Source organism: Pelophylax lessonae (assembly GCF_965119305.1).
Source record: "Pelophylax lessonae genome assembly, chromosome: 7".
Classification (NCBI taxonomy): domain Eukaryota; kingdom Metazoa; phylum Chordata; class Amphibia; order Anura; family Ranidae; genus Pelophylax; species Pelophylax lessonae.
In genome coordinates, this window is record NC_138774.1 from 287,956,508 (window position 1) to 287,970,593 (window position 14,086).

General features: G+C 40.1%; 1 protein-coding gene across 1 annotated transcript in view; it reads right to left on the reverse strand.

Annotated features, from left to right (window-relative positions):
- LHX6 (LIM homeobox 6) overlaps window positions 1-14,086 on the reverse strand; it is a 207,216-nt gene that overhangs the window by 125,205 nt on the left and 67,925 nt on the right. Inside the window, exon 3 of the mRNA XM_082263960.1 lies at window positions 5,089-5,210. Within this exon, the coding sequence (XP_082120086.1) occupies window positions 5,089-5,210 (122 nt within the window). The remainder of the gene's footprint in view (window positions 1-5,088; window positions 5,211-14,086) is intronic.

The following is a 14,086-nucleotide window of genomic DNA, read 5'->3' on the forward strand; positions in this document are numbered from 1 at the left end:
GAACAAGACAAGGATGTCCACTGTCTCCCCTCCTATATGTACTCTCATTGGAAACTTTTTTGGCGACAATATATAAAGTGTAGATCAGAGGCGTAACTAGAACCTTCAGGGCCCCGGTGCAAGAAACCATGAAGGGCCCCCTGGATCCCTGGCTGGGGCCCTTCCTTTCAAGCCTTGGGCTCTTCCCACTGATCCTGGGGCCCTTTACTCTCCTTGCAGGATGCTTTATTACGGTCCTGCAGCGGGACCCTTTTACAAGTTCAGCAGTGGGCCCCCCTCCTGCCATCTTGGGGCCTCCCCACGGTGGTGGAATGCCAGGGCAAGTGTGACCTTTGCGATCCTGGAAGTTCACCCACTGGTGTCAGTAGTTTTTATTTTTCTGTATTTTAATTGTATTATTTTTTATCATTTTATTTTATTTTTTTACATCACTGACTATGACTCTGTCCATTCAGAAAAGGAAGGAGCTGGTAAATTATATATTTACCGACCCCTTCCTGGTTCTCTATTGTGACACATCCCCTGCAGTAGCCGGCAGGAGAGGGGAGGGAGCACAGTAGGGGGGGACCAGGAGAGCACACAGGGGCCCAGAGACAGCAGAACACAAGTGAACTGGATAGGAGGAGTGGCGGGGGCAGCATACAGAGGAACCAATCTCCTCCATTTTCCTCCTGCAAGGTACAGAAGGGAAGAGGAGGACAGTGATTTCTCTACATGCTGCCCCCGCCGCCCCCTCCTATCCAGGTGTACAGGGGAGCCGCACAGGCCCCCTGGAGCATGGGGCCCGGTTGCAATTGCAACCCCTGTAGTTACGCCCCTGTAACATACAATTAAAAGACGTTGTATGTAAAGGGAAAATACTTTCACTCCAAGAGCTAAAACACAGAGGGGTCTTCATAACACTGAGTGAATGGAGGTATCTCCATCTGAAAGACTTCTTGGCTGCTCTACCAAAACCAATGAGAGCGGAAGAGAACTTAAACGCAATGGAACGGTTATGTAATACACAGAGATCTGTGAAACATCAAGTATTTCAGGTTTATAGAGCACTCACGGAGTTGGAGGCGCTGGAGATGCCCACATTTATTATATAATGGGAAGAGGAGCAAACCATGAAAAAAAATAAAAATAAGAGATCTTTGATCTAACATTTAATTAATGCTGCAAAAGGAACAATACCAAAAAAATGTTAAATCCGGAGATACTTACTATGAAAGAATGGCTCGATAGAATTGATTATACAGTATCTGACAAAAGTGAGTACACCCCTCACATTTTTGTAAATATTTTATTCTATCTTTTCATGTGACAACACTGAAGAAATGACACTTTGCTACAATGTAAAGTAGTGAGTGTACAGCTTGTATAACAGTGTAAATTTGCTGTCCCCTCAAAATAACTCAACACACAGCCATTAATGTCTAAACCGCTGGCAACAAAAGCGAGTACACCCCTAAGTGAAAATGTCCAAATTGGGCCCAATTAGCCATTTTCCCTCGCCAGTGTCATGTGACTCTTTAGTGTTACAAGGTCTCAGGTGTGAATGGGGAGCAGGTGTGTTAAATTTGGTGTTATCGCTCTCACTCTCTCATACTGGTCACTGGAAGTTCAACATGGCACCTCATGGCAAAAAACTCTCTGAGGATCTGAAAAAAAATAATTTTTGCTCTACATAAAGATGGCCTAGGCTATAAGAAGATTGCCAAGACCCTGAAACTGAGCTTCAGCACGGTGGCCAAGACCATACAGCGATTTAACAGGACAGGTTCCACTCAGAACAGGCCTCGCCATGGTCGACCAAAGAAGTTGAGTGCACGTGTTCAAAGTCATATCCAGAGGTTGTCTTTGGGAAATAGACGTATGAGTGCTGCCAGCATTGCTGCAGAGGTTGAAGGGATGGGGGGTCAGCCTGTCAGTGCTCAGACCATACGCCGCACACTGCATCAAATTGGTCTGCATGATTGTTGTCCCAGAAGGAAGCCTCTTCTAAAGATGATGCACAAGAAAGCCCACAAACAGTTTGCTGAAGACAAGCAGACTAAGGAAATGGATTACTGGAACCATGTCCTGTGGTCTGATGAGATCGAGATAAACCTATTTGGTTCAGATGGTGTCAAGCGTATGTGGCGGCAACCAGGTGAGGAGTACAAAGACAAGTGTGTCTTGCCTACAGTCAAGCATGGTGGTGGGAATGTCATGGTCTGGGGGTGCATGAGTGCTGCCGGCACTGGGATGCTACAGTTCATTGAGGGAACCATGAATGCCAACATGTACTGTGACATACTGAAGCGGAGCATGATCCCCCTCCCTTCGGAGACCGGGCCGCAGGGCAGTATTCTAACATGATAATGACCCCAAACACACCTCCAAGATGACCACTGCCTTGCTAAAGAAGCTGAGGGTAAAGGTGATGGACTGGCCAAGCATGTCTCCAGACCTAAACCCTATTGAGCATCTGTGAGGCATCCTCAAAAGAAAGGTGGAGGAGCGCAAAATCTCTAACATTCACCAGCTCTGTAAAGTCGTCATGGAGGAGTGGAAGAGGACTCCAGAGGCAACCTGTGAAGTTCTGGTGACCTCCATACCCAAGAGGGTTAATGCAGTGCTGGAAAATAATAGTGGCTACATAAAATATTGACACTTTGGGCCCAATTTGGACATTTTAACTTAGGGGTGTACTCACTTTTGTTGCCAGCACAGTTCTTTACAGTGAATCTAGCATTGGATATGGACAGCACCATATTTAGACATCATCCAGAGTCATCGTCTACTTTCTGGACTGAGATGCCAGTTTAGAGATCACACAATCCTGGTGTTGTTTTTGGTTGTGTTCATTGAAACACAACACACACAAAGCGCCGCTCCAAGCTCCACTAACACATCAACAACCCCCCCCCCCCGGTAATCCACTCCCCACTGGGTGCAGCTCCCCAAGAGCTCGTCCTACCTGATCATCAACAAGATAAAAAAAAGTGATGGAAGCACACACCGAAAGCCACTCAATTTCAACGTTAACAAGGCTTAAACATCTTCCTCTCCTGAACCATGTCTCTCTAACGTGTTTCGTCCATCATGGGCTTATCTCTCTCTCTCTTTTTTGTCCTATTGACAAATCATCCCCCCAGTGCACCCTGTGACAAAGATACAACATTGCCATCTGATTACTGATCAGCCCAGAGCAAGTCACTGGACTGGACCCCATAGATAGTTTTATTGTTACAATTATACTATACAACTATACAATTGCTTAAATGTCTTAGTATGTTGTATTTAAAACTGAAAGGCAATTTTTAATGCTTTGCTGAAAATAAAATCCTGAATGCTAAAAAATGTATAAATAAATGCATAATAAGCAGGAAAATAATAACTGAATAAATAAATAAATAAAATAATAATAATAAGGAAACAAGAGAAGAAAGAAGTTAACTTTAAATAACTAAATAAATAATAATAAGGAAACAAGAGAAGAAAGAAGTTAACTAAGACTGACTAGGCCTGACTAAGTCAATAAGGGCTTAAATAGGCTGTATTTACATATGAAAAGGTTTTTATGCCTTAAAAAAAAAAAAAAAAAGAAAAAACAGCCATGAATGGTAATAATAATAAAAATCAGAAAACTAATAAGTGGAGGAAGGAGTTAGCTAAGGCTGACTAGACCTTACCAAGTAAATAAGGGCTTAAATAGGCTATATCTATAAATTTAAAAAAATGTATGCTTTAATGAAAAAACAACCTTGAATGGTAAAAAAAAATAATAATAATAATAATAATCAGAGAAATAATAACTAAGGAAATAAGAGGAAGAGGGGTTAACTAAGGCTAACTGGGCCTTACTAAGTCGATAAATAAATAAATAAATAGACTGTATATACATATGAAATGTTTTTTTATGCCTTAATAAAAAAAAATCCATGACTGGTAAAAATAATAAAATTAATATTATTAATAATGATAATAATAATAAACAGAAAAATAATAACTAAGGAAATAAGAGGAAGAAGGGGTTAACTAAGGCTAACTAGGCCTTACTAAATCAATAAGGGCTTAAATAGGCTTTATTTACAAATTAAAGGGTTTATGCCTTAAAAAAAAAAAAGAAAAAAAAGGCATGAATGGTAATAATAATAATGAGAAAAATAATAAGGGGAGGAAGGAGTTAGTTAAGGCTTACTAGGCCTTACCAAGTAAATAAGGGCTTAAATAGGCTGTGTCTATAAATTCAAGTTTTTTTTATGCTTTAATAAAAAACAACCATGAATGGTAAAAATATTAATAATAAGAAGAAGAATGATCGGAAAAATAATAACTAAGGAAATTGGAGGAAGAAGGAGTTAACTAAGGCTAACTAGGCCTTACTAAGTCAATAAGGCCTTAAATAGGCTGTCGTTACAAATTAAAGGGTTTTTTTTTATGCCTTGAAAAAAAAAAACAGTCATGAATGGTAATAATAATAAGAAGAAAAATAATAAGGGGAGGAAGGAATTATTTAAGGTTGACTTGGCCTTATCAAGAGAATAAGGGCTTAAATTGGTAAAAATAATAATATTAAAAATAATTATCGGAAAAATAATAACTAAGGAGGTAAGGGGAGAAAGGAGGTAATTAAGGCTGACTAGGCCTTAATAAGTCACTAACGGTTAAAATAGGAAACATTGTCTTTATGGAGCTAACTTTAAGCACGGCAGCACATTCATTAGTCCTTCACCAAACTGTTCTCCGCAAAGGGAAGCAAAAAAATTGCATAAAATGTCTTGGTATGTAATCATGAGATTAAAATTAAGGTTTTTGCCATTCTAATAGAAATAAGTCAAATACACCAAACACCTAACCACCAATTAAATACTAGATAATGCAACCGGAGATATAAACAAGCCCTTTAATTATAGACAAGCATTTATATAAAGTGCAAATATTAATCCATGAAAAAAAATTCAGCTACCAAGTATGGTGACCTCCATTCCCACCTATCTTCTCCACCACCAATTCACTAACGCACAAATGTTTTTGCATGCGTAAGAAACCACATGTCTTTATATGGCTCAAAAATCTTAAACTAGCCGTACAGACTGGAACATCATCTCACTTTACCTGAAATAATCCATTTTACAGAATATCTCCTTGTTTTTGATATAGCAGCTGTTATGTTGTCTCAGAGAAGTCCTACACACCGAACACTCCAGGCACCTCACATGCCAAATTAAGTTATTTACCTAAAAAGATAAAAAAAAAAAAGAACATATAACGATATGTAACAATAAAACAATGATACAATCAACCTTATCAGATAACACTTTCAACTTTCTGGACGCGTTCTTGGGACAAAAGCTGGCTCAATATTAGTTAACCTCAATATTTAACATATTTTTTTTTTATAGAAAAATCGAAAAATGAAAGTGAAATATATAAAAAAAAAAAAAAAGAGTCAAACCACAAATTAACAATCAAATGTAAAAAAAAACCTGCCCCATATTAACCTCATTATTTATCATATTTTTTTTTTTTTTTTACAGAAAAAGTAAAAGCGAAAAATGAAAGTGAAATATAAAAAAAAAAAAGAGTCAAAGCAGAAATTAACAATCAAATGTAGAAAAACTGCCCCATATTAACCTCATTATTTATCATATAGTATATATATATATATATATATATATATATATATATATATATATTTTTTTTTTTTTTTTATTTTTTTTTTACAGAAAAAAAAAAACGAAAGTGAAATATAAAAAAAAAGAGTCAAAGCAGAAATTAACAATCAAATGTAAAAAGAACTGCCCCATATTAACCCCAATATTTAACATAACTTTTTTTTTTTTTTTTTTTACAGAAAAAGAAAAAAGGAAAAATGAAAGTGAAATATAAAAAAATTAAATGAGTAAAAGCACAAATTAACAATCAAATGAAAAAAAAAAGGAAAAAACACAAATACAAAAAACATGAATGCCAAACAAGAAACAAACCAAACTACCCCAAGCACAACCATTAAATCAAAGAGAAACAAATAAGCAGATTGTTTAATTTCACCTTAGCAGCTCAGTGAGCAAAATTGAGAAATTCTGCTCATAGCAAAAACAGTTTAGCTAAAATGATCCCATTCCCTAATAGTGATTTTCCAGCCATTGCTTAAAGGGTAAGTCCATTTTTTATTGAGAAAAAAACATTCCCCTCTGGGTGATCAATGTACATTGCTGGGTTTGTTTTACAAACTTTGAAGCAGATTCCAACCTTTTGTTGCTCTTAAGAACTAGCTGTTTGCTTCACCATGTCCTGTGCAGACTGTGTCTGAATGGGAGGGTCTGGTTCATTATAATCACCTGGTACACTCTCAGTGTTCTGATGAGAAAAGCTGCAGGGTCTGCATCCCTTAAGAAATATGTAATCCCTGGGGGAGTATCTCACCAAAATGGTAATTCCTATTGCAGGAGATGCCAAAAATCTGACTTGTATCTTAGAGCATACTGATCCTGAATAGAAGGGCCTGGCTCATTATAATCATCTACGACACCCTCAGTGTAATAAAGAGGAAAAGCTGCAGGGTCTGCATCCCTTAAGAAATTTGTAACCCCTGGGGGAGTATCTCACCAAAACAGTAATTCCTGTTGCAGGAGATGGCAAAAATCTGACTTGTATCTTAGTGCAGACTGATCCTAAATAGGAGGGTCTAGCTCATTATAATCATCTGGTACACTCTCAGTGTTCTAATGGCTAATGTTCTAAAAGCTTCAGGATCTGCATCCCTGTAAAAGTAATTAACCCTTGGAGAGTATTTCACCAAACCTACAATTCTTATTGTCGGAGATGCCTAAAATGTGACCCGGGGAAGGTCTCATTTTAATGTGGATGTTTAAATGCATTTGGGGGGGGTTGTCCTTGAATGAGGGAATTTGTCCACGTACAAGTCCCATTTTTTATGGAAGCGGTGGGGGTCGAGGTTGTAAACGATCAGATCGAGTTCCTCTCTATGGAGGAGGGTATCAAGACCAGATCTTACATCCATGACTGAAGGGGGCAAAGTGGAGGTTCATTTCCTAAGGATGACCCTTCTAGCTATCATGTAGCAAGTTGAGATCCAATCCTTGTTGCGGCAAGCAATGGACAATCGAGTCTTGGTCTTAGCAGTGCTCGATGGAGAGTTGTCCACCAACCCGAAGAGAAGAGAGGATGGGTCTTTTCATGGTTGGTACCCTGTTACCACAGCTACAAGGTTCTCAACATGGTACCAAAAACTAGAAATGATATCCATCATTTTTACAGGGTGCATCGAGGCTGTCCATAGACCAGATCTTACATCCATGATTGAAGAGGGGAAAGTAGAGGTTAATTTCCTGAAGATGACCCTTCTAGCTATCATGTAGCAAGTTGAGATCCAATCCTTGTTGCGGCAAGCAATGGACAATCGAGTCTTGGTCTTAGCAGTGCTCGATGGAGAGTTGTCCACCAACCCGAAGAGAAGAGAGGATGGGTCTTTTCATGGTTGGTACCCTGTTACCACAGCTACAAGGTTCTCAACATGGTACCAAAAACTAGAAATGATATCCATCATTTTTACAGGGTGCATCGAGGCTGTCCATAGACCAGATCTTACATCCATGATTGAAGAGGGGAAAATAGAGGTTAATTTCCTGAAGATGACCCTTCTAGCTATCATGTAGCAAGTTGAGATCCAAGCCTTGTTGCGTCAAGCAATGGACAATCGAATCTTGGTCTTAGTAGTGCTCGATGGAGAGTTATCCACCAACCCGAAGAGAAGAGTGGATGGGTCTTTTCATGGTTCGTACCCTGTTACCACAGCTACAAGGTTCTCAACCTGGTCCCAAAAACTGGAGATGATATCCATCATTTTTACAGGGTGCCTCAAGACTGTCCATAATTTGTAAAGGGTGCCTTGAGATTCTCCATCATTTTTAAAGGGTGCCTCGAGACTGTCCATAATTTGTAAAGGGTGCCTCGAGATTCTCCATCATTTTTAAACGGTGCCTCAAGACTGTCCTTAATTTGTAAAGGGTGCCTCGAGATTCTCCATCATTTTTAAAGGGTGCCTCGAGACTGTCCATAATTTGTTAAGGGTGCCTCGAGATTCTCCATAATTTTTAAAGGGTTCCTTGGCTGAAAAAAAGTTGAGAAACACTGGTCTGGATGTTGTGAATGGGTATTTTTTTACCAAAGAGAAGATCCTGCGATCATCCACCATTGTCGTCTTCTGTGGACGTCCAGGCCTTTTTATGTTGCTGAGCTCACCAGTGTGTTCTTCTTTCCTCAGAATGTACCAAACTGTTGATTTGGCCACTCCTATTGTTGCTGCTATCTCTCTGATGAAAAAATACTAAAGAGGAAAGAACCTCAAGAGATACATCACAGAGGATTTCAATTTTTGTAAATATCACCTTCACCAACAATTTTAAAACCTGACAACGTTGTCATATCTGATGTCTCTGATTGATTTATTTCATTTTTGAAGCCTTACAGTGGCCTGTTTTACTTGCATGGACAGCTCCTTTGAACGCATGATGTAGGTCAGTGTTTCTCAACCTTTTTTTAGTCAAGGCACCCTTAAACAATTATGGAAAGTCTCGAGGCACCATTTAAAAATTATGGACAGTCTCGAGGCACCCTTTAAAAATTATGGACAGTCTCGAGGCACCTTTTAAAAATTATAGACAGTCTCGAGGCACCCTTTAAAAATTATGGACAGTCTTGAGGCACACTTTAAAAATTTTAGACAGTCTCGAGGCAACCTTTAAAAATTATAGACAGTCTCGAGGCACCCTTTAAAAATTATGGACAGTCTCGAGGCACCTTTTAAAAATTATAGACAGTCTCGAGGCACCCTTTAAAAATTATGGACAGTCTCGAGGCACCTTTTAAAAATTATAGACAGTCTCGAGGCACCCTTTAAAAATTATAGACAGTCTTGAGGCACCCTTTAAAAATTATGGACAGCCTCGAGGCACCCTTTAAAAATTATGGACAGCCTCGAGGCACCCTTTAAAGATTATAGGCAGTCTCAAGGCACCCTTTAAAAATTATGGACAGCCTCGAGGCACCCTTTAAAACTTATGGACAGCCTCGAGGCACCCTTTAAAAATTATAGACAGTCTCAAGGCGCCCTTTAAAAATTATGGACAGTCTCGAGGCACCCTTTAAAAATTATAGACAGTTTAGAGGCACCCTTTAAAATTTATGGACTGTCCTGAGGCACCTTTTAAAAATTATAGACAGCCTTGAGGCACCCTTTAAAAATTATGGACAGTCTCGAGGCACCCTTAAAAAATTATGGACAGTCTGGAGGCACCCTTTAAAAATTATAGACAGCCTTGAGGCACCCTTAAACAATTATGGAAAGTCTAGAGGCACCCTTTAAAAATTATGGACAGTCTCGAGGCACCCTTTAAAAATTATAGACAGTCTTAAAGGCACCCTTTAAAAATTATAGACAGTCTCGAGGCACCCTTTAAAAATTATAGACAGTCTCGAGGCACCCTTTAAAAATTATGGACAGTCTCGAGGCACCTTTTAAAAATTATAGACAGTCTCGAGGCACCCTTTAAAAATTATAGACAGTCTCGAGGCACCCTTTAAAAATTATAGACAGTCTTGAGGCACCCTTTAAAAATTATGGACAGCCTCGAGGCACCCTTTAAAAATTATGGACAGCCTCGAGGCACCCTTTAAAGATTATAGGCAGTCTCAAGGCACCCTTTAAAAATTATGGACAGCCTCGAGGCATCCTTTAAAACTTATGGACAGCCTCGAGGCACCCTTTAAAAATTATAGACAGTCTCAAGGCGCCCTTTAAAAATTATGGACAGTCTCGAGGCACCCTTTAAAAATTATAGACAGTTTAGAGGCACCCTTTAAAATTTATGGACTGTCCTGAGGCACCTTTTAAAAATTATAGACAGCCTTGAGGCACCCTTTAAAAATTATGGACAGTCTGGAGGCACCCTTAAAAAATTATGGACAGTCTGGAGGCACCCTTTAAAAATTATAGACAGCCTTGAGGCACCCTTTAAAAATTATGGACAGTCTGGAGGCACCCTTTAAAAATTGTGGACAGTCTCGAGGCACCCTTTAAAAATTATAGACAGTCTCGAGGCACCCTTTAAAGATGATGGACAATCTCGAGGCACCCTTTAAAAATTATAGACCTTCTTGAGGCACCCTTTAAAAATGATGGACCCTCTTGAGGCACCCCATTCTAAAATGTAAAAAGAGTTTTGCATAACATAAAAATTAAAATAGTTTTGCATAACACAGCATTCACACGTGTAGGACACCCAAAATTAGAAGTGATTTATTCTTCCAAAGCAAATAGTTTTTCTCTTCTCCCTCAAGTTTTCTCCGTTACTCAGCTATGGTGCCCTCAAGAAGGTTATAATGGTGCCCAATGAAACCCTGTGGCTTTGTGTAACTAACAGGCAGCATTATTCACACGCCAGCTTGTATACAATTTTGGGGCAATTTTTAGGCATTTTGCCAAGGCACCCCTGAAAAAACCTCAAGGCACCCCAGGGTGCCCGGGCATGCTGGTTAAAAAAGACTGATGTAGGTTCACGGCAATAGATTCCAAATGCAAATACCACACTTAGAATCAACTCCAGACCATTTACCTGCTTAATTGATGAAGAAATAACGAAAGAGTAGCCCACACATGGCCATGGAACACCTTTGTATTCACTTGTCCAATTAATTTTGGTCCCTTGAAAAAGGGGGGGGGTTGCTTTTCTTAACCCCTTGCCGACCGCCGCACGACTATTTACGGTGGCAGTCAGCCCCGTACAGGCAAAGTGACGTAGGATTACGTCGCTAGCCTGTGAGCTTCTAGGGGGCGAGTGCGCACCGCCGGAGGCGCGCTCCTGCCCCCGCTCGTTCCCTAACAAGTCCGCGTGTGTGACCGGCGGACCCGATGTCCGCCGGCCACTCGCGATCTCCCCGTGGAGAGGGAGAAAGGCAAGCGGCTGATGTAAACAAAGCCGCCTGTCATTCTCCCTGGTGTAACTGCAGAGATCATACCATCCTGCTATGTAGGACCGTATGTCTCTGTGGTTAAACACACAAGCCACGCCCCCCACAGTTAGAATCACGCCCCTAGGGAAACATTTAACCCACTGATCACCAATAAAGTTAACCCCTTCCCTGCCAGTGTCATTTTTACAGTAACAGTGCATATTTATAGCACTGATTACTGTAGTAATGTCACTGGTACCCCCAAAAGTGTCAGTCAGGGGTCCCATTTGTCCGCCGCAATGTCGCAGTCCCGCAAAAAACATTGCAGATCACCGCCATTACTAGTAAAAAAAAAAAAAAACAATGAAAATGACAAATCTTTCCCTTAGTTAGTAGACGCATTAACTTTTGCGCAAACCAATCAAAATACGCTTATTGCGATTTTTTTTTTACCAAACATATGTAGCAGAAAACAAATTGGCCAAAAATGTTAAAAAATGTTGATTGTTACATTTTTTTTTTGGGGGGGGGGGATTTCATATAAAAAAATTTGAGAAATATTGTTATTTTTGCAAAATTTATGCTCTTTTTTTATTTATAGCGCAAAAAGTAAAAATCGCACAGGTGATCAAATACCACCAAAAGAAAGCTCTGTTTGTGGGGAAAAAAAGGACGTCAATTTCATTTGGGTACAGTGCCGCACAACCGCGCAATTGTCCGTTAAATTAACCCAGTGCCCAAACTAGGCAATGGTCTTTGAGCAGCCAAATCCTCCGGGGCTAAAGTGGTTAAGATCTGTTATTCCTAAACCCTTCCTCCGATTTGGATGTACATACCATCAAATAAAACCTGTGAGTGTGCACTTTCAGCCCATATCCATTATATAACTATAGCTTGCATACGTTTTGGTAAATACCTGAAAAAAAACGAAAATTGTGCCCATGTCCAAATATTTATGGACCTAACTGTATATAAATTTTTTTTTTTATTTAATATATTTTTTTCCATGGAAGTTGAGTTACCCTTTAAGTGTATATTTGATTCCACCTCATCAGTTCATACGCAGGTCATTCTGGAGTCAGCAAAAGTTTAGCTCTATTGGAAGGACGTGACAAAATGAGTTTATTTACACTGAAAATCCAAATCTGTCAAATCATATAAGTATTTGTTATAAATATGTCCTATGTCAATACTCTCAGTGTTAATACAACAAATTGCCATGGGATATTTCCTTCCCGCGGCCATGCTCTGGGGTCATCCTTTGAAACGAACGTGGATGAAAGCAGGTTCCACCTGCAACAAAGGGAAAAAGTACTCGGCGCTACAATTATATCACTCACTATAAGGAATCTGTTGTTGGTCGTGTAACGTAAACCTTCGAGAGTGGGTTTGACATGTTTTTAGAATTAAGTTTATACAAGGATTTGGCCATAATTGGAGTACTTGAAGAATGTCGAGCTTTGCCATTTTATGTCAGGAGGGAATTCTTTTCTTTTTTTTTTTTTTTTTCTTCGATGATGTATGTAAGAAATAGATCTGCTTTGGAGGAAGGGGCTTTGTTCTACAGTGGAGAGGCAACTGAGTCATATGAGTTAAATTCAAAGACTTTATGTCCTCACCTCTGGAATCTGGGAGACAGGATAGAACCTAGAATAGAATAGAAACTGTCATATAAATTGTATTAATTTATGCAATCACTCTTCTAATCCCTACACTGGCTTCTGCTCATCCAACAAGAAAATGTCAAAATCCACTACTTTTCCAAGAGCTACATCAAAAACCTTGTCTCAACATATCATGCAAACCATCCTCTCAAGATGTCCTGCTCACCAACCTCCTCTCAAAACATCATCCAAACTGTTCTTTCTGCTCATCCAAAGATGTCCTGCTCACCAACCTCTACTCAAAATATCATCCAAGCCGTCCTCTCCACTTCTTCCAAGACCTACTGATCACCAAACTCTTCTCAAAATATCACCCAAATTGTCCTCCCGCTCCTCCCAAGACCTCCTGATCACCAACCTCTTCTCAAAATATCACCCAAATTGTCCTCTCTGCTCATCCCAAGACTTCCTGCTCACCAACCTCTTCTCATAATATTACCTAAACTGTCCTCTCTGCTTATCCCAAGACTTCCTGCTCACCAACCTCTTCTCAAAATATCATCCAAACCACCCTCTGCACTCTTTTCAAAAACGTTCTACTCACCAACTTCTTTTCAAAATATATCCCAAACCGTCCTCTCTGCTCATCTGAAGACTTCCTGTTCACCAACCTCTTCTCTAAATATCACCCAACCTGTTCTCTCTGCTCTACCCAAGACTTGCCACTCACCCAACTCTTATCCAAATATCACGCAAACTATCCTCTCTGCTCATTCCAAGATTTCCCGTTCACGAAACTCTTCTCCAAAATTCACCCAAACCATCCTCTCTGCACTACCCAAGACATCCCACTCACCAACCTCTTCTCCAAATATCACCCAAACCATCCTCTCTGCTCTACCCAAGACTTCCCACTCACCAACCTCTTCTCTTAACATCTCCCAAACTGTCCTCTCTGCTCATCCCAAGACTTCCCGCTCACCAACCTCTTCTCCAAGTATTACCCAAACCGTCCTTTCCGGTCCTCCCAAGATATCCTGCTCACCAACCTCTTCCCAAAATATCACCCAAACTGTCCACTCTGCTCATCCTAAGACTTCCTGCCCACCAATCTCTTCTCCAAATATCTCCCAAACTGTCCTCTTTGCCCATCTGAAGACTTGCTGCTCACCAACGTCTTCTCCAAATATCACCCAAACTGTTCTCTCTGCTATACCCAAGACTTCCCACTCACCAACCTCTTCTCCAAATATCACCCAAACCATCCTCTCTGCTCTACCCAAGACTTCCCACTCACCAACCTCTTCTCCAAATATCACCCAAACCATCCTCTCTGCTCTACCCAAGACATCCCACTCACCAACCTCTTCTACAAATATCACCCAAACCATCCTCTCTGCTCTACCCAAGACATCCCACTCACCAACCTCTTCTCCAAATATCACCCAAACCATCCTCTCTGCTCTACCCAAGACATCCCACTCACCAACCTCTTCTCCAAAGATCACCCAAACCATCCTCTCTGCTCTACCCAA